Genomic DNA, 23,410 nt, shown 5'->3' on the forward strand with positions numbered 1-23,410 from the left:
GAAGAACAGACCCCAACCAAATTCTTGGCTACCCTCGGCACTATCAAAACAATACACATATCTGTTTCTTCCCTGTTTACTTTTGTTTTTCTTAGCAACAGTAATTATGAGATCTCTGGGTTGGCAAAGTGTAATTTAATGTAACAGACTTCGACAAACTCTTTCAGATCATCTGTGATCTGAATCTGATACAGAAATCTTTTAGAAGACTTATAAACAAAGCATTGTAGCATTTTTAACTATATAATTAATTATTTAACCACCACTAAAGATATAATGTGGATGCACAGAAGTCCTTGTGCAACAAGGTGAAATTCTTAGCTGGGATGATAAATTATGTTTTATTTTCATAGTCCAGGCTGTCAGATCAGCCAGGATGTTAGAGAAACAACTTGCAAAAGAGCTTCATATAAGGTAACAACTTGAAATGGACTGCAACAGCCCCAGCTTGCATGATACTCACAAACCAAGACACTCTTTCTAAGCTGTCTTTTTAACAAAGTTCTGTGTTCAAATTTCCTAGGTATTTATCAAAGTCAATATTGCATTTCTGCAGCTCTAAATAGTGACCAGAGTTAGCATGTATGCATCAGATAAAATGCGACTAACTCGTTTAAAATATACTAAAGGTTTTACAGTAAAGTTGTTGAATAATGTTGCATCCCCAGTACTTGTCACAATTCTGAGTACATGGAAGATTGATGTCATACATCAAAGTTAGGAATAATTTGACCAGCTGGTACACATAAAGTTCTTTTTTCCTTATACAGCTTGAAAACTATTTTAAAAGTTGTACAAGTAGTTAATAAAACTGAAAGAATTACAAATGCACCAAGAATAATTATGAAATGTGGGTACTTTTTCTGGAAAGTTGTCCCATTCATCTTTTTGCTTACCTACAGAAATCCTTTTGCTCATTACTTTTTTGATGGCATTAATATTTTGATTGATTAAAGACTGTTCATTTTTTATAATTTTTATATGACTTTTCAGACAGATTATTTCTTTTCAGTGAGGTGTAGATCAAAAGGAGCTTCAAAGGAATTGGTGGCTTAGACAATAGTACAGTGGTACTTGTACATTGTTCTAAGTATGTATTACATTAGTTCTCCTCCTCTGGCATTACAGAAAGCAGGACAATTAGAAACCCAAATAAAACTGTCAGCTATTATACAAAATAAATGTATAGTTCTTTATAGCTATAATTTAAATGGAAAACCATTTCATTTGAAATTAAGCACTTGAGCAAAAAAATGTCAAAATATTTGAATCTGGGTGGAGATTTGTTTCACTACTATATGCTGCTTGTTAATAATATTAGAAAGAATGCAAATAACTTACCTGCAGTAAAAATGTACATAATATGCAACATCTGTGAATGTGTAGCTGCTTATAAGTTATGCTGTAAGCATTGTAAGACCAATAAATATCTATATAATAATCAAAAGCATAGTAAGAAAGTAACATTAGCAGCAATTAAAAATGTTTTTATAAAGTGCGATATTAAATGAAAATAATAAACAGCAGGTACTTGAAAGAGGCAGCCAATCCAAGGGCCTGTGGAAACGATGTTGCCCAGCCTGGGGCTTCAGCATCTCCCCTCAAGCATTCAGTGTTCCAGGAATAAGGTTTGATTCCCAGTCGCTCAATTGGTGGTGCGGGAGCATTTTTCCGTGCACCTCCTCTTGCCATCTGTTAAAAACAAATAAGTAAATAAATGAACACACTGACAGATAAATAATTACATGAACTTAAAAGCATTGACATTTATAAAGCAATGTTTTCATTCTATGATTTTTCATTTTAAATATGTGTGCAGGAAAATAATGAAAGATGGGATTTTTCATCTTCTGTGTTAGTGAGGAAGAGCAGGGCACTTATAGCCACAGTTTCCCAGATGAGGGAATGGCATTGCAATGTGTCTTCTGGTGGTAGGCTTATAATTCAACAAACCAAGTTTGTAAGTGGGGAGGGCATTGTGAGACTTTGTGTGATGTGTGTAGCTTGTTTTCCCACTCAGAAGGGTTAAAGACTTACACTGATATTCCCATTGCCAGGATGCCAGTGAGAGCACAAATTCCCTGATGTTTGCCTGAATTATGGATCCTCCATATATCTCTCACCCTAGCAGATCTAGGGATGAAGAAGCTTATTTCTGACAGGGGGTGCTTGATGGTTGGTGGGAGGGAGTACCTACTATAAAAAGAAAAGTACTCCCATATCTGGATGGGAGTGATAAGGTGCAACCACTTGCTGCTAGGAAGGGTACAAGTAGACTCCTTACAATATAAGCAGTACAGAAAGAAGATAATGACTGATGCTGGGGTGGAATGGGAAGTGAATGTTCTGATCTTACTAAGAAAGCAAGCACATAGGGTATACCAGTCACCTTTAACAGGGAGGATACAGGCAATACAGTCTGACAGGCTGAGAGATAGTGGCTGTAAAGCTGTTGATCAGTGGGAGAAGTGAGGGCACAGGAAGATGGATCTAACTTCTGAAAGAACTGAAAGAGCAGATATGGGTAGGTAAGGAAATCAAGTCTCTAACAGATAAGGAGCAAGGCATTCTGCATGCCATAGTGTGGTGCACAATGGCTTGGAGAAGTCTTTACTTACCTGCAGCCATGTATCCATTTACCAGCTTGGGGATTGTGGGGGTAATCACTGTTGTGTTACGTTAAAGGGTGAAGGTGCATCACTCTCCAACTGTGTGAGTGTGTGTGTGTGTGTGTGTGTTTGTTTGTGTGTGTGTGTGTGTGTGTGTGTGTGTGTGTGTGTGTGTGTGTGTGTGTGTGTGTGTGTGTATGTATGTGTGAGGTGGGGAAGGATTTAATTTGCTGTCAATGCTTATGTGCATGTGCGTAGTTTTGTGTGTGTGTGTGTGTGTGTGTGTGTGTGTGTGTGTGTGTGTGTGTGTGTGTGTGTGTGTGTGTGTGTGTGTGTGTGTGTGTGTGTGTGTGAGGTTGGGATGGATTAGCTGTGTGTGTGTGGGGGGGGGAGACAGAGGTGGGGATGGATGTCATACGCTCTCGGAGTGTGTGTGTGTGTGTGTGTGTGTGTGTGTGTGTGTGTGTGTGTGTGTGTGTGTGTACATACAGAGTTGGAACGTTTGGCTTGGTGTCAACCCAATATGAACATGCTTCTTTGTAGAGGATCTACATGCCAGCTTTTCTTAAAGCATATTACATAAGATCCTTGGTAAGTAGCAGTAACTTAAAAGACCTCACATCATCTATCCATACCGTCTAGATAGATACCGTCTATGTCCTTTCCCACCCATCACCTCATCTCTTTTGTTATACTATACATTTACTTTAGGATATCCACTGAAGCAGATTTATCTTATTCTCTAATTGTTTCTGTTGATTTTGTGGTCTGCTGCGTCTTTGGTCCTGACATTACATTACTCTCTCATTTTACCACCCCTGAACGTACACTAAGGTTTCTAGTTTCACTTTTTCTCCCATAAATCCTTGCAGTATTTAAAATTCTCCACTTGCATTCCTCACCATCTTTGACTGTTCTACCCTTGTTATGAACTCCTGTATTTATGAACTCCTGTATTTATCCTGGTGATGTGCAAGAGACATTCTTGGTACTTTTGCTTTTTTACAGCAAACTGTTGAGCATAATTCGATGGTCAAGGTACACCATTTTTTTCTTTTTTTTTTCTAGCAAACTGAGCATATTTTGATGGTCAAAGTGCACTGTTTTTGCCTGTATTCATGTTATAATATTGTCTTATGCACCCTCATTCTAAACTGGTATTATGAAACTTGGCTGAAACGCCTTAAGTGTGTAAGCAGCAGAAGATTCATCATTCTTTGTGCGCTTTTAGTTTAAAGGTCTTCTAAGCACTATGATAGTATTAATGGTTATTTTTGGCCATGTAATCCATTTCTATAATAGTTGCTGACCTGGTTCTGCCAGCCGTAACACAAAATATTTGCATGGCCACCTTTTGAATCTAAACTGAGCCATTTGACATATCGCTACTATTATGTCCAGGTTGAATATGATTCTAGGCTTTGCCATATGTACAATGCTGTCTTAGTAATGTATTTTCCACTGCATAATTACATTTAATGTAAATTGAGAAATTATTTCTGCTTGTGAAAGAACTGCATTGAAGAGAAATTTACAGCCTGTGTAGTGAGTTGAATTGATTGTAAAAAAAAAAAAATACTGCCTGTGAATGGTTTTAACTGTTTGAGATGTACGGTGAGTAAATTTACTCAATTGCATTTACTCTGCATCGCCTTCTTTATCAGTTTCTCCTGACCTGCTTGTAATCTCAGTCTCTTCATCTACTCCTCTATCTATATTCTAGTAACATTACACTACTATTGCCCTCATCATTCTCACCCTCATTTTCTTCCCTCCATGTTTCTGTAGGATTTAAGCCCTGGTTAAAGAAAGCAAACTGCAAGCTACCTGTCTACACTGCAGAAGCCCCAATGAAAACCCAGTAAACTGGACTGCTCCTCAGTATTTTGGCCAAGTGTATTTATAAATGTATGTTTAAACTTTGTACATTTTCTTATGCCTTATCTAGATAACGAAAGGCCAACTGCACATCGCCGAGACAACCTTCCAGCCCCCACCCCCTGCCTCACCAAGCTACTTTTCTGGCTGTTATCATTACTGTTGCCATGCCAACCTTCCTCTAGTTGCAGTTTCTCAGAACTATGGACACTACATTATCTTTAACTAATATAGCCCTATTGTCACCAGGTACAGCTCCCACAGATTTTGATATCTCCTATGAGAACTACTTGTGCAGTTCCTATATCCAAGATCTCGTATCTAATAGTACTTCACTGTAATCATCTATCCCCTTTCCCGCCAGTCAACCCAACTCCTTTGTTATACTATACATTTACTTTAGGATATCTGTTGAAGCAAATTTATCTTATTCTTTGACTGTTTTTGTTGCTTTTCTGGTCTACTGTGCCTTTGGTCTTACTCGCTCTGTTTGCCCTGGCTACACTTGGGCTTAGTCTGCTCCCCTACCCTTCCCCACCTCCATTCTCACCCCCCATTTCAATTACATTTACTCTCACCCCAGCTTCTCCCATCATTCCAATTCATCCAGTCAGACTCCTTGCACCATTACAATTCATACTCATCATCCAATCACTGCTACTTTAACTCATTTCTTACCTTAACCCCTGACTCATTACCCACTAACAAGCCAATCATACTCCAGTCCAGCTACACCCTTTTCATTTCTGGAACTATTTCCCTCTAACACTATTTATATCTTAATAACAACAACTTTACCTTACTTACACAAACACCTCCCTTTCTGCAACGTCTTGTATCTCTAACACACTACTTCTCATCCTCTCTCTGTCCTTGTACTTTCTGCTACACTTAGCATCACTCCAAACAACTTATATATACTAGAAACCTACATCTATAACATCTTCACATACAGAATTTCTTACCAGCTTCTCTGAAGTAACCTGTAGCCTATATGCAACAAACACAATTCTATATACCAAAGTAAAAATCCTTCCCCTACAAAACAACAATAAAAGCTTTGCTCTTGACTATCATTACAAAACCACTCTCCCATATACATATTCCACTCTAACCCAATGTGGAGACATACATACAAACCCACATCCCATCTCATCTACTCTCAACCCCCCTAACTCCTATAAATCTCTAAACTTCACACCCCTTAAGCTTCAAAGTATCAGAACCAAACATCACAATTACATTACCTGTATAGCTCACTACAAACCAGATATCTTAGCCCCTACTGAAATTTGGTTAAAACCATACGTTAAAGACATTGAATTTCTATCCCCTGGCTTTGCTTGTCTAAGATCAGACAGAACCCATAAAAAAGGTGGAGGTGTCACTCTGATATACCCAAATGCATTTACTATAGTTCCATACACTAAGTCTATCCAACAATTTTCCACAGCCGAAACATTAATAGCTTTCCTAGAAATTAATAACTGTAAAAGCCTCTGTATTGTAGTCCTTTATATCCCCCCAGGCAACAACACTCCTATATTAGAATAAATCCTTGCCTGGACAACAAATAGTATAAAAAAATGAAACAATCATTCTGGGAGACATTAATATTAACTGGCTTGCTATCTCCCACCAACACCCTTTTATCAATATCAACCTATATAACTTTACCCAGTAATCACTAACATAGACCCAATAAAAACAATGACAAAGGTTCAGTCCTGGACTGGGGTATAGTGTCCAACCCAAATGGAATTTCCTCCTCAGGAACACTCCTAAACAGTATTAGTGGCAACCTACCCGACTTTATACTATGTAAAACTACCCCCAAACTAAGTAAACAGCAATACAAGCATACTAGAGAGTTATCACATTTCTGCCCAACTCCCCTTTACAAAGCATCAATTGGGATGCACTAAAATTCTTTGTCCTTGATGAGGCTGTCGAGTTCTTCAACTCAACATTTCTCAGGATCCTAAACAATTTAGCCCCACTCTGTCAAAGGAGAGTAAAAACTAATAATGCCAGCTGGCTTACCAAACCCACTAAACAACTCATGTCTGTCAGGGACAAAGCATGAGAAATGTGGCGAAAAAACAAAATTCCCTCTAGTCTCATGCAATATAAACAGCTTCATTATCAAGTAAAATGTGTAATCGTCAAAAATAAAAAAGAACACTGCCTTAGTCTACAAAACTAACATAAGCAAACCCCCCAAAAATTCTGGAGCTCCATCAATTCCATACTAAATCTAGACTCAAATAATAATCCTTGTCCAAATCCTGATAAAACACCCACTGAAATAGCCTCACTCTTTAACTCATATTTCATTAATACCTAGCTAACCTCATCACCACCATTCCACAAACTAACCTCACTCCTTCAGATCCGTCTTCATAAAATGCCTCTACTTCCTCATTACCCAGCTTTTCTCTGCCACCTGTACCTACCACAACTATAAAAAACTGATTCTTAAACTCAAATCTGGCACCAGTGCCCCTGAAAACCTACGTCCAGAATTCCTACAAATATCAGCCAGCTTAATTACCTACCCCATCAGCATACTTCTTAACAGATCTTTTCAGGAATCCCATGTGCCTTCAATCTGGAAAAAAAACATATATTCTCCCTCTCCATAAAGGTAGTAATGATACTGACAATTCCAACTTTCGACCTATTGCTATCTTCTCAGCCATCTATAAGATCTTAGAAAAATGTATTCACACTCAACTGCTTAATTACCATTGATTGCTTCATAACCAAATCCTTTCTCCTACTCAGCATGGTTTTAGACCTAGTCACATGTGCTACTACAGCTATAATATCCTTCATAAATGCAGTTAACCTGGCCTGAGATGCTGAAAAATTGCTTCTTTGCTCTTTCTTGACCTCTTTAAGGCCTCTGATATGGTCTCTCATCCCCTTCTTTTTACTAAACTTTCTGACTTAGGCATTTCTCCCCAACCCTAACCTGATTCCCAAACTACCTTACAAATAGGCAACACTCTACCAAGTGGCAACATTCTTTCTCTCCATTCCTTAACACAACCGCAGGTGTTCCCCAAGGTTCTGTACCTGGGTTCCTTCTGTACAGCATTTTCATTAACAACTTCCACACCACTCTTACTTAGTCAAGGTACTGTCATCCAATACGCAGATAACTCAGCCATCTGCACTGCCAAGTCTACATTGGAACTACAGCAACTCACCCAAAGTGCCCTTACTTCTACCAGAACTTGGAATACCAATAATCATCTTGCCATAAACCCCAGCAAAACTAAACTTGTGCTATCTACACTTAAAAAAATCACCCTAAACAAGAATGAATTCACCATTCATTCTCAGAAAAACACTATCATTGAAGTTGTTCCAAATACAAAACTACTAGGTGTCATCATAGATGAAAACCTAACATTTGACCTACATATTCACAGCAATATTAAAAAAAGACATAAAAAACTGGGCATCCTGTATAGACACAAATACTTTCTCAACCACTCTACAAAATTGACCCCACTCTGCAAAACTGACCCTAGCCTCTTTCTTTCTGTTACTATCTCTTCTATATGGTGACCCTCTTCCTACGAACATCCAGTCCTCTTTGAAATACATACTTGATATATGCTACAATAATACTTCTAAATTTGTAACCAATGCAAAATATTCATCTTACCACTGTTCCTCATTAGCCCTAATAAATTGGCTAACACTCCCACATTATCTTACAAATTTACAACTACACACACATTTATATACAAGCCATCAAATTGCCCTGCTGTTTCTTGCCTATTTACTCAGTTCATCCAAATAGACCTCTCCTATCTGAAAACCAATTGCTCCTGAATGTAGAAGAGCCAGACCTCTTAGCTGGTTATCTGCTCTATTCCTTTACTATTGCAAAACTATGGAATACCATCCCACCATCAATTAGGACTACCAGCAACCCAGCTCTCTTTAAAACGTTGCTAAGACAACACCTTTCTTCTCTGTGGCAGTGTACTTGTGCCAAAATGGCATTTCCCAAAGCCTCTATACTAGCACACCTTCATTTATTACTCCTGTGATATATCTATTTCCATTTCAAAATGTTACTTAATTATAGTGCTGGCACTGCCTTTTGTATTTGATTACCTGTATTCCAGCTTATAACTTCATAAGTATTAATTACTCAGACGAAGCCACTCACATCAGTAACTTATCTATCCTAACTTGTTACAGTCTAATTGTGTCATCCACTTTATCCTTGATATTGTACTCTAATACTGTACTCTGATTTTAAATTGTCAACCGCACCCCTCCTGTTTTATTGTGCTGATCATGCTGATCTGTTGTCCTGTATTATATGTTATGTATTGTGTACTGTTTATGTATTATGTATCATTCTTCATTTATTATGTATTGTTCCTTTAGTGTGGAGCTTGTCTCCCCGGGCCTCTGCTGAAAATGGGCTCATTATGGCCTAGTGTACCATCACACTAAACAAATGCAAAATAAAAATAAATCAAGTAAAATAAACCTCCCTCTGCTGCACAAAACTGAGTAATTTGTATATCATTAGAGCAGCACCCAGTGCATGCAGAGATAGGGGCTGTGGTAGCTTTTGAAGAAGGATTTGTCATGATGCCCTAATGGCTGACATAAGCACAGAGTAAGGGACATGTTCCAGGCAAAAGGGGTTCATGTACACCAACATGGTCTAGAGCAGAATAATTCAGGTGAGTCTACTCTATAAGGCATACATGAATCCATGAAGAAACTCTGCAGGGAAACTTGGAATTTAGAGGATGTGTGGTAGAATATAGTAGGAACAGTTCAATACCTGCCAGGAAAAAGGTGTGCCTTTTTTGCTGGAAAATATAATGCAAATAAGTAAAAGAATATTTCCTGAAACATAGAAAGGGGTACATTTAACAAGGATGCAAGCAAATGCAGCTTCACAAGGAGATAAAGGTTTCCTGGGATAAGCTACTACATGTGGGAGGGATGAAAATTTTGAAAAAAAACAATGTGACTCAAGAATACAAGTATTTCATCATTTTTATATTTCTGCTTTAGATGTTTTGGAATGAAATTCTGTCAGCGTGTACTTCAAATACCATAATTCTGGGTACAACCTCAATGATTCTCAGTTTCAGCTTTGCAGTATATCAGTAATGCCCCTTTTAGATTGTTTTGTCCATACACAAGGCATGCTAGGGCATTTTCTATTTGCATAATGGAGATGTATGGTCTTTGAATGCAACAGAATATCACGGTGGTAAGATTTCCGCTGCATAGCTCCATAGTTCAGGGTTCAATTCTGACTACTCTTTTTCAAGAGTTTCTTTCTGTGGCTGTGCAGGCTTCCTTCAGGTGCTTCTGTTTTCTTTCTCATTAAACCATATTGGTTAACTGTGTCCATATGGACATGGGGTTGGCCAATCAATCAGCTTGTTTTTTACAAGGTGGAGGAAATCATTACAGGCACTGGAGGCACCAGACAGGGCTGTCTGGCTATCTATCTATCTATCTATCTATCTATCTATCTATCTATCTATCTATATATCTATCTCTATTTTCATGATGTACTACCTGTGTGGCCCAGTAATATATATTTAAGCCTGGGAGAAGGAGCAATTCACTTACTTCAATAACAAATAAATAAAAGCAAGAATTCTTACACTGAAAATGAGACTGTTTATCAACCGGAATGTCAGGTAGTATAAAATCAAATGCAGACCTAAAGAAATTATCTTTCCTGGACTTCGTTATTGAAAACTATGATGCAGCAACTTCCATAGTTATGAAAACAGACTGTAATACTGTCCTGAGTGATCCAAATAAATGAATCCATTCAGTTCTATAGTATGATTAACATCTTTATTCATGCACTACACTAGTAAGATACAAGCATACAAGTACATTTAACAAAAAGAGCTCCTTGCTGAAATTATAAGATTAAAAAGGTGTAGCACAGAAAAGGATGCATTGTTTCATTTTCTGAAACCACCATAGTCATAAAAAAGCCTAGAATAAGAAAACGTAGAAACATGTTTATCAAATGTTCCAGAACTATTTTATGTCAAATGAGGGAAACACCAACAATGTATTATTAATGACATCATAAGATTAAAAGGAAAAGTTGTGAATGTAACACTATTAATAAACAATGAAAGGGTCATCCAGCCATAGCAAATGCACTTGCTGAAAATAATTCTTCAAACATCCTGATAAGCAAATACTTTTCCCAGAGTACAAAAGAAATAAAAGGAGTTATCTAATTTAATTAGGGTTAAATGCTTTTACTTTATTGTTCTGCCACTGTTTATGAATTCAATGACTCAAGTATCCAAGATGGAAAGACTCAGTTATAAAATATTTATTCAATGTGTCTCAGAAACAGATTTAAAACAAATAGCATTGCCTCATCCTGTAGCAGAAGGCTCTCTCATGGCAGATTCTTATCAGTTTCATTATCAAAATAACCAGACAATGAAGAAACATTAAGCAATCTTTTGGACTTTAAACCTTTTGCTATGAACCATGACTAAGAAATTAAATATTTACTAGCCAAACAAGATTATAAAATCAAGGAGGTAGAATATGGAATGGAAAACGTGAGGGAATAATAAATATGTACAGCTACATAATGACAGTTTGCAAAACAATTGCTGTCCTTCTGTGAAAAGTCAGACAATATGGAAAACAGATGCATGTATTCTATCTGAAGAATATTTGGAGTGCCAGGGGAACCACAGGAAAGAACATTGTTCAATTTAGTCAGAAATGACCGCCAAGGTTAGTAAAAAAAACAAAAAGACCCAAGTTAACTTCAGATGTGAAAAACATACAGATCCTTGGCCCTCAGGGTAGCATCTATGGCCTGTCCTTTAGAAAGAAAATAAAAATACTTACAAAAAGCTAGGAGGATGTCTGACTAAAGTATAAAAATGCCAAAGTCTCTGTGGTCAATGATTATTCACAGCTGGAAAGGGAGCAAAAAAATGCATTCAACCTCCATCATAGCTGTATTAAAGAAAGAAATGGAGTAAATCCTTTTTTTAACACCTTTATTGAATTATAACTTGTGACATAGGCAAAATTATATTTATACAAAGTAATCAAACTGTATTAACAAATTAACATTAATGAGCATTATACTTCACATATATTGCTATATACCATATAACCTAAGCAACATTACACAAATTATTCAACTCCTGCCCCCTTTTTAAAACAATAAACATCCTTATTAAACTATCAATTACATCATAAACAATCATACATTTACATAAATGAAAACAAACCATCCTGACACAATCCTAGTTGCAAGCATTTTACATCCCAAACCATCGTGACAAACTCCCAGTTGCAAGCATTACACATCACTTATAATCTACTCGATCAATTTCAGTCAAACATTACATAGCTCATTTAAGTCCTGCCTTCTTTTAAACCTCATTCCTCCCTTGTATGTATTGTTCCCACATTTTCCTATGTAGTTTGCTTCTACCCTTTTCTAAAGATCTCAGTTCCAGTCGTTTTATATCTTGATTCAATTTCTTTACACATGAAGGGTCACAATAAATAATGGACTGCAGGATTTTACAGACACTGACCTGTCCTTGGAAACTCTGTTATATCAAGATCTACTGCCACCTGACATACTGATAGAATTTGAAATGGCTCCAATTCTTGGCAGATAATGGTAGCTGCACATTATCATATAAAAGCCCAGTCAATATACTGGTGAAAAAGTTTGCAGAAACTTGTGTGGTAGTAGAGTATCCAAATGGAAGATAGTATGACAGAACAGTGTTCCAGATTATGATCCATGTGGTATGGAATATACATCTAGTGAATCTACATTTAAAAATGAAGACTGATTTTGGGACTGTCAGGTATTTTCTTTTACATGCTACAGTTAAGTTTGAGGGATTAGTAAGCTATCTTATCAGATGAACTGCTAACTCTTATACAGGTATCTAGGAAAGGGAGACAGCTAGCAAAAATAATTAATCAATAATGTTAAGTTAGGTCTGGCAATTAGTGCATGGGATTAAGGCTATGAGATGTTAATTGGCTTTACCTTACTGTTGATTATTCGATTCTCTGAGTCTCAATGTGCCTGCTGTGTGACGCTGAGCAAGTCACTTCCCCAGTTAAAAAAAAAAGTATGATTGCCTCAGTTCTTCCTGCCAATGCAGTAGCCTGATAATGTAGAGGGTCACACAGATTTTCTTCCTCAAAAATCTTATTAAATTAATTATATACAGTAAATTCAATAAGAGTATATAAACAAGAACTAGTAGAATAAAACAATTTAGAAATAAGCAAAATAATTTGAAACTGCATGAAATATACAAATTGAGAAAAATGCAACAGATAAAACAAGCTAATGCATTTCTGGCATAGTAAACATATCTGCAAAATGAGATTGGATTTCAAATAGTGAACTACAACAAAAATAAAGATTATGCCCCAGTCCCAGTCAAAATAGTAAGCATTAGTAAATGATAAGCAAAGAGAACCATTAGTCATGAGACATAATAACAGTAATTGTTAGAGAGTTGTCATTTGAAGTAATAATTACAGTGTAAAGTATCTGGGGAACACCACAGGTGCATGAGTAACAAGCCCTAGAAAACCATTGTCTTGAAGTTAGGGACTCCAGCCCCTTGTAGCTCATGCAGGCTGCTGCTCCTCACATTTGAACTTGAATATGAGTTCAGACAAGCAGCTAGGGGGAGAGAGTGCAAAGTGAATTGTTTACTTAGAGAGCGGGAGGAGGATTTTAGAACTAATGAAGAGGGGTTTTAGGATTAAGGAGTGGGAAGTGAGTTTTAAGTTTAGGGAGCGATTGGAGTCTTTTGGGCCAGGGAGGCAGAATGGAGGTTTAGAGTATAGGAGTGAAGACTCAGGTTGGGAACTGGGTAGGATTTTTATTGATAAGAGTTTAGGCCCTGGTAAGGCTTAACAGTTCTACATTGTCAGGTCCTTGCATTGCTATGTAGAAACAAGACATCAAGCTAATGGGAGTTCAAGCACTTGCTTTTTTGTGCCAGTGACAATGAGGAGGTGTGTCTTGAACTACTTGCATAAGAGCAACTGTAATAACCCCCTCCAAGTGCTTCTTCAATTCTAGTACTAATTTACACATTGTCAAGTACTTGAATGCTATTTTAGTAAATCTGTAAACTTAATAACACTTAATGACAGTTAATGTGTGAAAATGTAGAATTTAACTAGTGTGAAGATAAATCAGTATTGCAAGAGTATTTTTCTCTCCACAATTAGATGGATGCAGGATTATGAATTTTCATGTTAAATCAGTTAAAAAATTTAATGTAGAGCAGTAATTAGTTCTAATTATTGTACATATTGGCAGAGCCAGAAGATTTGTAAAATATCTGTATTATTTGAATTATAGAAATGGCTAGATGCTGAAGATCACAGATAATATGTGCCCTTTTTGAAGAGGAAAGGTAAGTCTTATTTACAATTATTTATTGCAGATAATATTATTTTAAAAGGAATATACTACAGGGAAGTATAACTCATGACAACACAGTTTGCATACATATAAACAGTGTATTTGCTTAATGAACTGCAGCTTAACTACTGAGGCATATGTCTTAGAAAGTGGTTTGGAGGCAAATCAGGATGCTTTTCTAAAGCAAACTTCACCTTACTTAAGACAGAGGCGGTAAATTTCACAGCCCCCACGCTAAAGGATAACACTGCCCAAGATGCAGAAACCTTTACAAATGCACTCTATGAGCACCTACAAGGATGCATGGATCGTGCCAGCCGTATCAAAACCAAGACTCACTCCAAGAGGAAACCAGTCTGCTGGACCCCTGCCATAAACAGGCTGTACAATAGAAGGAGGAAACTAGTTCAGAAAAAAAGCAAATCCCAAGAAGGAAAGACATCCCTGATCAGTATCAGTAAGAAACTAAGGTCCCTCATAAAATCATCCAAGGCTAACGTCGAAAGAAAAATAGCCAAGAATTCAAAAGATAACCACATTCTTTAGCTATGTTAAGAATCTAAGTGGCAACTTGCAGATATGCACTGAACTAGTGCAAAATAGCACAAAATATCTGAACCTACTGATATTGCCAACATCCTGCAGATAGATTCAGTGCAAACTTCACCCCCCTCTCACCCCCAAAAGGGCCCACAACAACACGGGAAAAGTGTAGGATTCCAGAAATCGCAGAAACACAGGTGAAAATAGCTCTTTCAAAAGCCAAAAACACATTGTCAATGGAGCCAGATGGTGTCCCAGGCTGCATCTTGCATGAACTACAGAACTAACTAACCCCCCACATAAACACGCTGTTCAACCTCAGCCTCTCCATAAGCTACGTGCCCATAGAATGGCACACAGCAACGGTTATTCCACTTCACAAAGGAAGGGTCACAACTGACCTTGGTAACTATCACCCGATAAGCCTGACTAGCCTGGTCTGCAAGGCTATGGAGTGCATCATCATGGAACTCATTAACAAAGACATTGGGAACCTCCAAACACTTGATCCGACCCAGTCCAGCTTTGTTAAGGGCAGATCATGTCCACTAAACCTGGTTGACTTCTTCAAGACAATCACCAAGGCCATAGATGAAGGAAAGGTTGTTCACACAGCCTACCTTGACCTCGCCAAGGCTTTCGACACCATTCCCCACTCGAGTATTACAGAAAACCTCACCAGCCTGAACATAAACCCCTACATCACAAGATGGGTTGCCAACTGGCTTACAGACAGAACTCACACGGTAAGAATAGTGGGCTCCAGGTCCTACCCTAAACCAGTCACAAGTGGTGTCCCACAAGGCTTGGTCCTGGGACCATTGCTGTTTGGCATATACTTCTCAGAAGTACAGGCAAACACAAGAGGACTATGGCTAACCAAGTTCGCCGATGACTGCAAACTGGGAGCCATAACTGACTCTCCGGCTGACACGGACATCATCCAAAAGGGCCTTACTGGGATGGACACCTGCTGTCAAAGTCATGGCCTCAAGCTAAATACCAAAAAATGCATAGTCATCCCATTTGGGAAAAACAAAACACCCACAAATTACCACATAGTTGGCAGCCCCCTTAATACAGAAGAGGTAATAAGAGATCTGGGGACCCAGGTAGATAGTAATCTCTCATTTGACAATCATATTGCCAAAGTAGTTAGGAAATCCTTCTATGTGGCCCATCTAATTACTAAAGGATTCGCATCTAGAAATAAAGAGGTAATAGTTCCCCTCTACTTGTCACTCATCAGACCCATCATAGAGTGCAATGCCCCATTTGGAATGTACCTCACAAGACACTTCCAACAGCTGGAGAGACCACAAAAGTACCTCACCAAGAGGATTACTGACCTCAAACATATGTCCTATGCAGCCCGACTGAAAAAACTCTGGCTGTACTCAGTGGCATATCGCTTACTCAGAGGTGATCTCTGCCTGACTTACAAAGCCATGTCCAACTCAGAATTGATGGACATGCTCCACCTAAAGAAATCCAAGTCACTGCGAGCCACGTGCTCTAGTGAGCTAAACTTCACCACCACAATAAATAGAACATGCTAGAGGGATAGATTCCCGTCACAGAGACTCCCCATGCTTTGGAACAAAATTCTAAACTACATTAGGCAGAGCCCCTCACTAACACTCTTCAAGAGAAACCTTGATGAGTGGATGGGTAACAGAAAATACACTCCTGGGATCACTTCATTGGCTCTGCTTGACAGAGGATCAGTTAATTAATCAATGGGGCAGCAAAAGCCGACACATTCTGGATAGGCTTATAAATGCCCTTGGGCAGATAGCCTAGTACCAACCTATTAACCTATGAACCTCTGAAGTAAATATCTTTAACTGCTTCAAACTGAGCACATTCAGTCTGAACTACATATGTGGCACTATATTTAGGCCAGTGTATTCCAGATAATATTTATCATTATAGTGAATATTTAAGATTAAAGTACCACCATGGGCATAACGTATATAAACTACAAATTTTAGTATCAGAGCTAAAATTATTTTGTTGGAGATCTTAAACTTGTCTAAACAAGCACGTTTGTGCATTTATTATGTTACCACCAATAAGCAAATCAGGATTATTGGCAATAGGCTGAAACAAAAAAACACAGTTCTACATTTAAAACATGAATTAATTTACAGAAAGAAGAAAGATGTATAATAAATCTTATAATTCCTTAATTTTGTAGCATTTTGAAAGGAAAAAGCAAATGGACTGCAGTTGTAACAGATTTAACATTTTGACTAAGTATGGGCTATAAGTATACCATAGTTCATTTATGTACCCAATTGCCTTCTACAGAAGACTAGATAAAAAATAAAGTAGCAAAAGTAGATTTCAAGTAGTTTTAAACTACCAAATTGTATAGATGCAGACATTTTTATAAGACAGCCTAATAGACCTGTGTGACCAAATACATTCGTTCAGTTTTTTATATGTAGTTTCTAAAACTTTAGGAGAATGAGCTGTGAACTGGAGTACATTTTGGAAAATGAAGATAACTTCAAGGCAGACTATATAGGTATATTTTATTGACCATGACTACAACATTTTAATATTCCAAGGCAGGTTACATATATTTTGTTGAACAGTGCTATCACATTTTAATATATTGTTATAGTAATATTATTCATGCTCTGAGAACATTTAAGCTAACATATTTAAAATAGTTCAAATAAGGTTGTAATACAATACATTGTAAGTACACCATGTCTAGGGTGGCAAAATCATGAAATAGTTTATTTAAATAGTTAAGTTAAATAAAAAAAAAAGAATAAAGGTCTTCTCCTACACCTCTTCTCCTTTGAAAACAGAAAGAAATTGCTAGAAATGTAACAAGTATCTTACTATAGCTAAATATCACAAGCAAAGCACTATAGCCCTGCCTATAAATGCATGATTGGCATTCATTTCTGGTTGTGGCCCTGCCCACCCAATCAGCGTCTCCTCTTTGTACTTCCCAACACCTTGTACCTGCAGCAGCTGCCCCTTTTTGCCCCACCATAGCTGTGGCTATATGATGCAGAAACAGTTTTTTACTCTAAAAGACATACAGAATGACTTAATGAGAAGACCTCTTGGTACTGCTATAAACGTAGTCCACTGAAAGTCTAATTTAACTGAAGAGGAGCAATCAAAACTATTCATGAGTTCAGTAAATGTATGGTTGATGTTTATCAACTACATGCAGGGTGACAAGTAAACAGGATGAAAAACACCATTCTGGCCATTTTTATTCTTTTGACAATATTTGCCAGCATTTAGTAATAGAAGACCTTCTGAATAAAATAGTGAAGTTTGGTGGTAACATCCTATACATCTACTTACAAAACATTTTATATTATATAAAAGGCCATCTGGAACTTAAATTTATGAATGGTAGAAAATGTGTATTGCTTAGAGTCAGTCTAAAGAACCTTAAAGATATCAAGTGCAGCAAAATATTGTAGTAGATCATGTAATATTCTTCGTATTGGTCACTGCTGTGGTACTCTTAGCTATATGGGTTATATCTTGCCAAGGATATAACAGCCATCAAGCTTCCAAAGCCTTGGGAGACCTTCCATGTGCCCAAACTGTCGAGCAGCTCAAGATGAGCTGACTAAAAGACAATTTTAGGTGCATAAACCTTCAGAGCTTTCCTCCCTCTAAGGATTGCACTCCACCGTGGCTTTCAAGGATTGGCGGTTGGCTTATGCTTTCATTTGCTGGGCAGATAAGTTCCCTTTGAGGAAAAAACTTCCATTTTCTTTATATTTACTAAACTTTTATTACCCTTCAGGACAGTTACTTAAAAGCTAGGAGTATTGCTTTTTAACAGACTGTTTTGAGACTGCAATGAACTTTTAAATGGAACACTCATTTTTTTCAATTTTAAAGTAGTGCAAACTAACTGATAACATATTTTCTGTGGAGAATTTTTTTTTTTTAAATTTCCATTGTGGGGCTGCCTTAGAATTTGAAATTGCTTTTAACTGTATTTTTTTCTAACAAAAAAATTAACTTTTGTGGACTGGTAACTTTACTGGCATTTGCTGCTTGTCTTCTATGGGGAAGTGGCATCATTTTCACCTTGACCATAGAACAGATTGTCAGTCCCTCAATTGCCCTTCTTTCAGTCACAAAAAAGAAAAAGTAAAAAAAAAACAGCCTTTGCCACCATAGACGGCTAGCAATTTGCCTCAGTTGTAGGTAGGTGACTCTGCTGAGGCCATTTGTTGTAACTCAGACCACTCTTCTTTTGCACAGAATCTCTCTGATGTAGCACCTACAGCCACTATGAGTCTGGGGTTAGCCACATCCTCTTCGGATGTTGGAGTCTCCTCAGTTGGCAAGAGAGCCACTGTTGTCGGTGCTGGGAGAGGGAACAGGGAAGGTTTCCCTGTTCTGTCAGAATGCCATACCCATCCCAGGGAAGCAGAATCTGCCATTATTACCACAGTTGGCCCCATTTTTCCCATCAAAAGAAACAAAACCAAACATGTATCTACTCCTCCCCAAATTTCTTTGCATAGGAGTACTTCACTGGGACTGGCTCAGGGTTTTATTCAGGCTATCAATGCTTCTTGTAGAGCAGGGTAAAAAAAAAGAGGGTTATTTCTTTTCTTGAAGAGATTCAAGATTTTTAATGTGAAGAAGAAGATGCAGGGATGGATTCATGGTTTTTGTCCTCAGATTTCTGATTCAGACTCAGAGGAGAGCTCACTTTCTGATTTTTCATGTGGGTGTTTCTCTTTCTCAAGGAATATTGCTAAAATGTCCAATTGTTTTCACTGGGAGAAGACAGAGGTTTCTCACTCACATAGAAAATATTATGAGTTGTTAGAGAAGGACTTTACAGAACCTATGGTTGGCATAATGGTTAAGGTCTTCACCTGATAAATGTAAGATGCAGGGTTTGATCCCAACCTTAGGATATTAGCTCAGCTTAAAATGGCCCTTCACTGTAGCTGGCCTAGTATTCACCTACAAACCTTTTGTCCTGTCTCCTTTATAGGACGCATGTACTACTGCCTGCAATTTTCCAGATAGTCAGCCAGCTGTGCCTAAAAAGGATGTTTAAAGTTCCTCAGTCTTTCACATTTTTATATGCTGTTCCAAAACCTGACCCAGCGACTATGGCCTTAGTTCACTCCACTGCTGCTAAGCACTTAGAGTAGGATTGGAATTAATTTTCTAACAAGGATAGAAACAATATTGATGGACATGGGATAAAAGTGTATATTTCTGCAACTTTGATTTACAGAGTTTTAAAATGTCAGGCTCATATGTTAAAGTTTATTCTTACATATTGTGAAAGTACGAAGAATGTTTTATCTATAGTTCTTCTTGGGAAGAAGAAACTGCTTTAAATAACTTAGCTTCTTCTATCAAACAGGTCATTGCTCATTGTCTGCAGTGTTTGTGTTTATACTTCTTCCAGGGCTAGGGCCAATGGTACTGCTTTAAGGGGGTTTGCTTGGCTGCTTTCTCAGACGCTCCCAGATGAAGTAAAAAATGAGATTTTAAATTCTCTCTTAGACAGAGATTTAGTTTTTGACCCTTTGCTGCAGAGGTAATCAAAAAGTGTGATGAAAGGAACAAGCTGATCCAGGGACTCACTAGGATTTGTCAACTCTCTTTTTCCAAATTGTCTGAGACACTTTCTTTCCCTCATCCACTTTTGGAAAAATAGAATAAACAGTCTCGACAGAATTCAGGTAAACAGGCATTCAAGAAATGACAAGGGGGTTCCAAAAAGAATTCTCATATCTCCCCAAACAAAGGAAAGTCCAACAAGTGTGAATGACTATTCTAGAGACCTTGTGACCCCCCCCTCCCACTTTGGCCCCTTTTCTCTTACAGAAAGTCTGCACTTCCATGTTTTTCTCTTTGGGAACAGATTGTTTCAGACAAATGAGTTCTGAAAATCATTCAGCAGGGTTACAGATGGCAGTGAGAGGAAATTCTTCATTTCCAGGGTGTAATTCCTCATCTTACAGATCAGGTTATTTTGTTTCCACCTGTTCATCACGTGCTGTCCCAAGGAGGGATAGAACCAGTTTATCCTTCCCAGGTGCGGAAAAGGCTTTTATTCAAGGGCATTCCTAAAATTGTACTGTTTGCTTTACTAAAGGAATGTCAGAATATTTAGGTAAGGTTTTGGAATATTTGTATCATGGTATGTCTTCTTCTTCTTCTTTCGGCTGCTCCCATTAGGGGTCACCACAGCAGATCAACTGTTTCCATTTCTTCCTGTCCTCTGCATCTTGCTCTGTCACACCAACCACCTGCATGTCCTCTCTCACCACATCCATAAACCTTATCTTAGGCCTTCCTCTTTTCCTGTTACCTGGCAGCTTCATCCTTAGCATCTTTTTCCCAATATACTCTGCATCCCTCCTCAGCACATGTCCAAACCAGTGTAATCTTACCTCTCTGGCTTTGTCTCAAAACCTTCCAACCTGGCTGACCCTCTAATATACTTATTCCTAATCCTGTCCATCCTCATCACACCCAGTGCAAATCTTAACATCTTCAACTCTGCCACGTCCAGCTCTGACTCCTGCCTTTTTGTCAATGCCACTGTCTCCAACCCATATAAGATAGCTGGTCTCACTACCATCTTGTAGACCTTCCCTTTCACTCTTACTGGTACTCGTCTGTCACAAATCACTCCTGACACTCTTCTCCACCCACTCCATCTTGCCTGTACTCTCTTCTTCACCTCTCTTCCACACTCACCATTACTCTGAACTGCTGATACCAAGTACTTAAACTCATTCACCTTCGCCACCTCTACTCCCTACATCCTCAACATTCCTCTATCCTCCCTCTCATTCCCACACATATATTCTGTCTTAATTCTGCTGACCTTCATTCCTCTTCTCTCTAGAGCATATCTCCACCTCTCCAGGGTCTCCTCCACCTGTTCCCTACTCTCACTACAGATCACAATGTCATCTGCAAACATCATAGTCCACGGGGACTCCTGTCTGATCTCGTCTGTCAACCTGTCCATCACCATTGCAAATAACAAAGGGCTCAGAGCTGATCCTTGATGTAATCCCACCTCCACCTTAAATGCATCTGTCACTCCCACCGCAGACCTCACCGCTGTCACACTACCCTCGTACATATCCTGTACCACTCTTACATACTTCTCTGACACTCCCGACTTCCTCATACAATACCACAACTCCTCTCTAGGCACCCTGTCATATGCTTTCTCTAAATCTACAAAGACACAATGCAACTCCTTCTGACCTTCTCTGTACTTCTCCATCAACAGTCTCAGAGCAAACATCGCATCTGTAGTGCTCTTTCCTGTCATGAAACCATACTGCTGATCACTAATCATCACCTCCCTTCTTAACCTAGCTTCCATTACTCTTTCCCATAACTTCATGCTGTGACTGATCAGTTTAATCCCTCTGTAGTTACTACAGCTCTGCACATCACCCTTATTCTTAAAAATTGGTACCAAAACACTTTTTCTCCATTCCTCAGGCATTCTCTCACTTTCCAAGATTTCATTAAACAATCTAGTTAAAAACCCCACTGCCATTTCACCTAAACACCTCCATGCTTCCACAGGTATGTCATCGGGACCAACAGCCTTTCCTTTCTTCATCCTCTTCATAGTTATCCTTACTTCCTCCTTGCTAATCCATTGTACTTCATGATTTACTATCCCTACATCATCCAACCTTCTCTCCCTCTCATTCTCTTCATTCATCAACCCCTCAAAGTACTCTTTCCATCTGCTCAACACACTCTCCTCACTTGTGAGTACATTTCCCTCATTATCCTTTATCACCTTTACCTGCTGCACATCTTTACTAGCTCGGTCCCTCTGTTAGCCAATCGGTACAGGTCCTTTTCTCCCTCCTTAGTGTCCAACCTTTTATACAACTCTTCATAAGCCTTATCCTTAGCCTTCGCCACCTCTCTCTTTGCCATGCACCTCGTCTCCTTATACTCTTGTCTACTTTCTTCATCTCTTTAACAATCCCACTTCTTCTTTGCCAACCTCTTTCTCTGTATACTCTCCTGTACTTCTTCATTCCACCACCAGGTCTCCTTGTCCTCCTTCCTCTTTACAGATGTCACACTAAGCACTTTTCTAGCCATCTCTCTTACTAGCTCTGCTGTAGTTACCCAGCTATTTGATAACTCTTCACTGCCACCCAGTGCCTGTCTTAACTCTTCCCTGAACATCACCTCACAATTACCCTTTTTCAATTTCCACCATTTGATCCTTGGTGCTGCCCTCACACTCATCCTCCTCTTCTTGATCACCAATGTCATCCTACAAACCACCATCCTATGCTGCTTAACTACACTTTCCCCTGCCACCACTTTATAGTCTCCAATCTCCTTCAGATTGGCCCTTCTCCATAAGATATAATCCACCTGTGTGCATCTTCCTCCACTCTTGTATGTCACCCTATGCTCCTCCTCTTGTTAAAATACATATTCATCACAGCCATGTCCATCCTTTTTGCAAAATGCACTGCCATCTGACCTTCTGCATTCCTTTGTTTAACACCATACCTACCCATCACTTCCTCATCCCCTCTGTTTCCTTCACCAACATGCCCATTGAAATCTGCTCCAATCACCAGTCTCTCACCCTTGGGTACAGTCATCACCACTTCATCTAACTCACTCCAAAAAATGTCTTTCTCATACAGTACTTAAATCCTGAGGGCAAATATTAGGGCTACTTAATACTGACAAATGAATAAGACAGGGCGACCTGTAATCCCTGCTGCTGCTTTTCTTGGCCGTTGACCCTTTGCCACAAGTTATTAAGGATAATCAAAAAGTAACAGTGAGAAACAAGTACTTCGGGGTGAACCTGTTCAAAGATAACCTTGTTTTTTTTTTCCTAATGAGATCTCATACA

General features: G+C 38.5%; 1 protein-coding gene across 1 annotated transcript in view; it reads right to left on the reverse strand.

Moving 5' to 3' along the window:
• The window catches only part of LOC122792265 (probable beta-D-xylosidase 5), a 970,913-nt gene that overhangs the window by 791,503 nt on the left and 156,000 nt on the right, over nucleotides 1–23,410 (reverse strand). The window contains exon 3 of the mRNA XM_044060016.1: nucleotides 1,532–1,692. Within this exon, the coding sequence (XP_043915951.1) occupies nucleotides 1,532–1,692 (161 nt within the window). The remainder of the gene's footprint in view (nucleotides 1–1,531; nucleotides 1,693–23,410) is intronic.

The sequence above is a fragment of the Protopterus annectens genome, chromosome 1.part2 (genome assembly GCF_019279795.1).
Source record: "Protopterus annectens isolate FY-2018-M chromosome 1.part2, PAN1.0, whole genome shotgun sequence".
Classification (NCBI taxonomy): Eukaryota; Metazoa; Chordata; order Ceratodontiformes; family Protopteridae; genus Protopterus; species Protopterus annectens.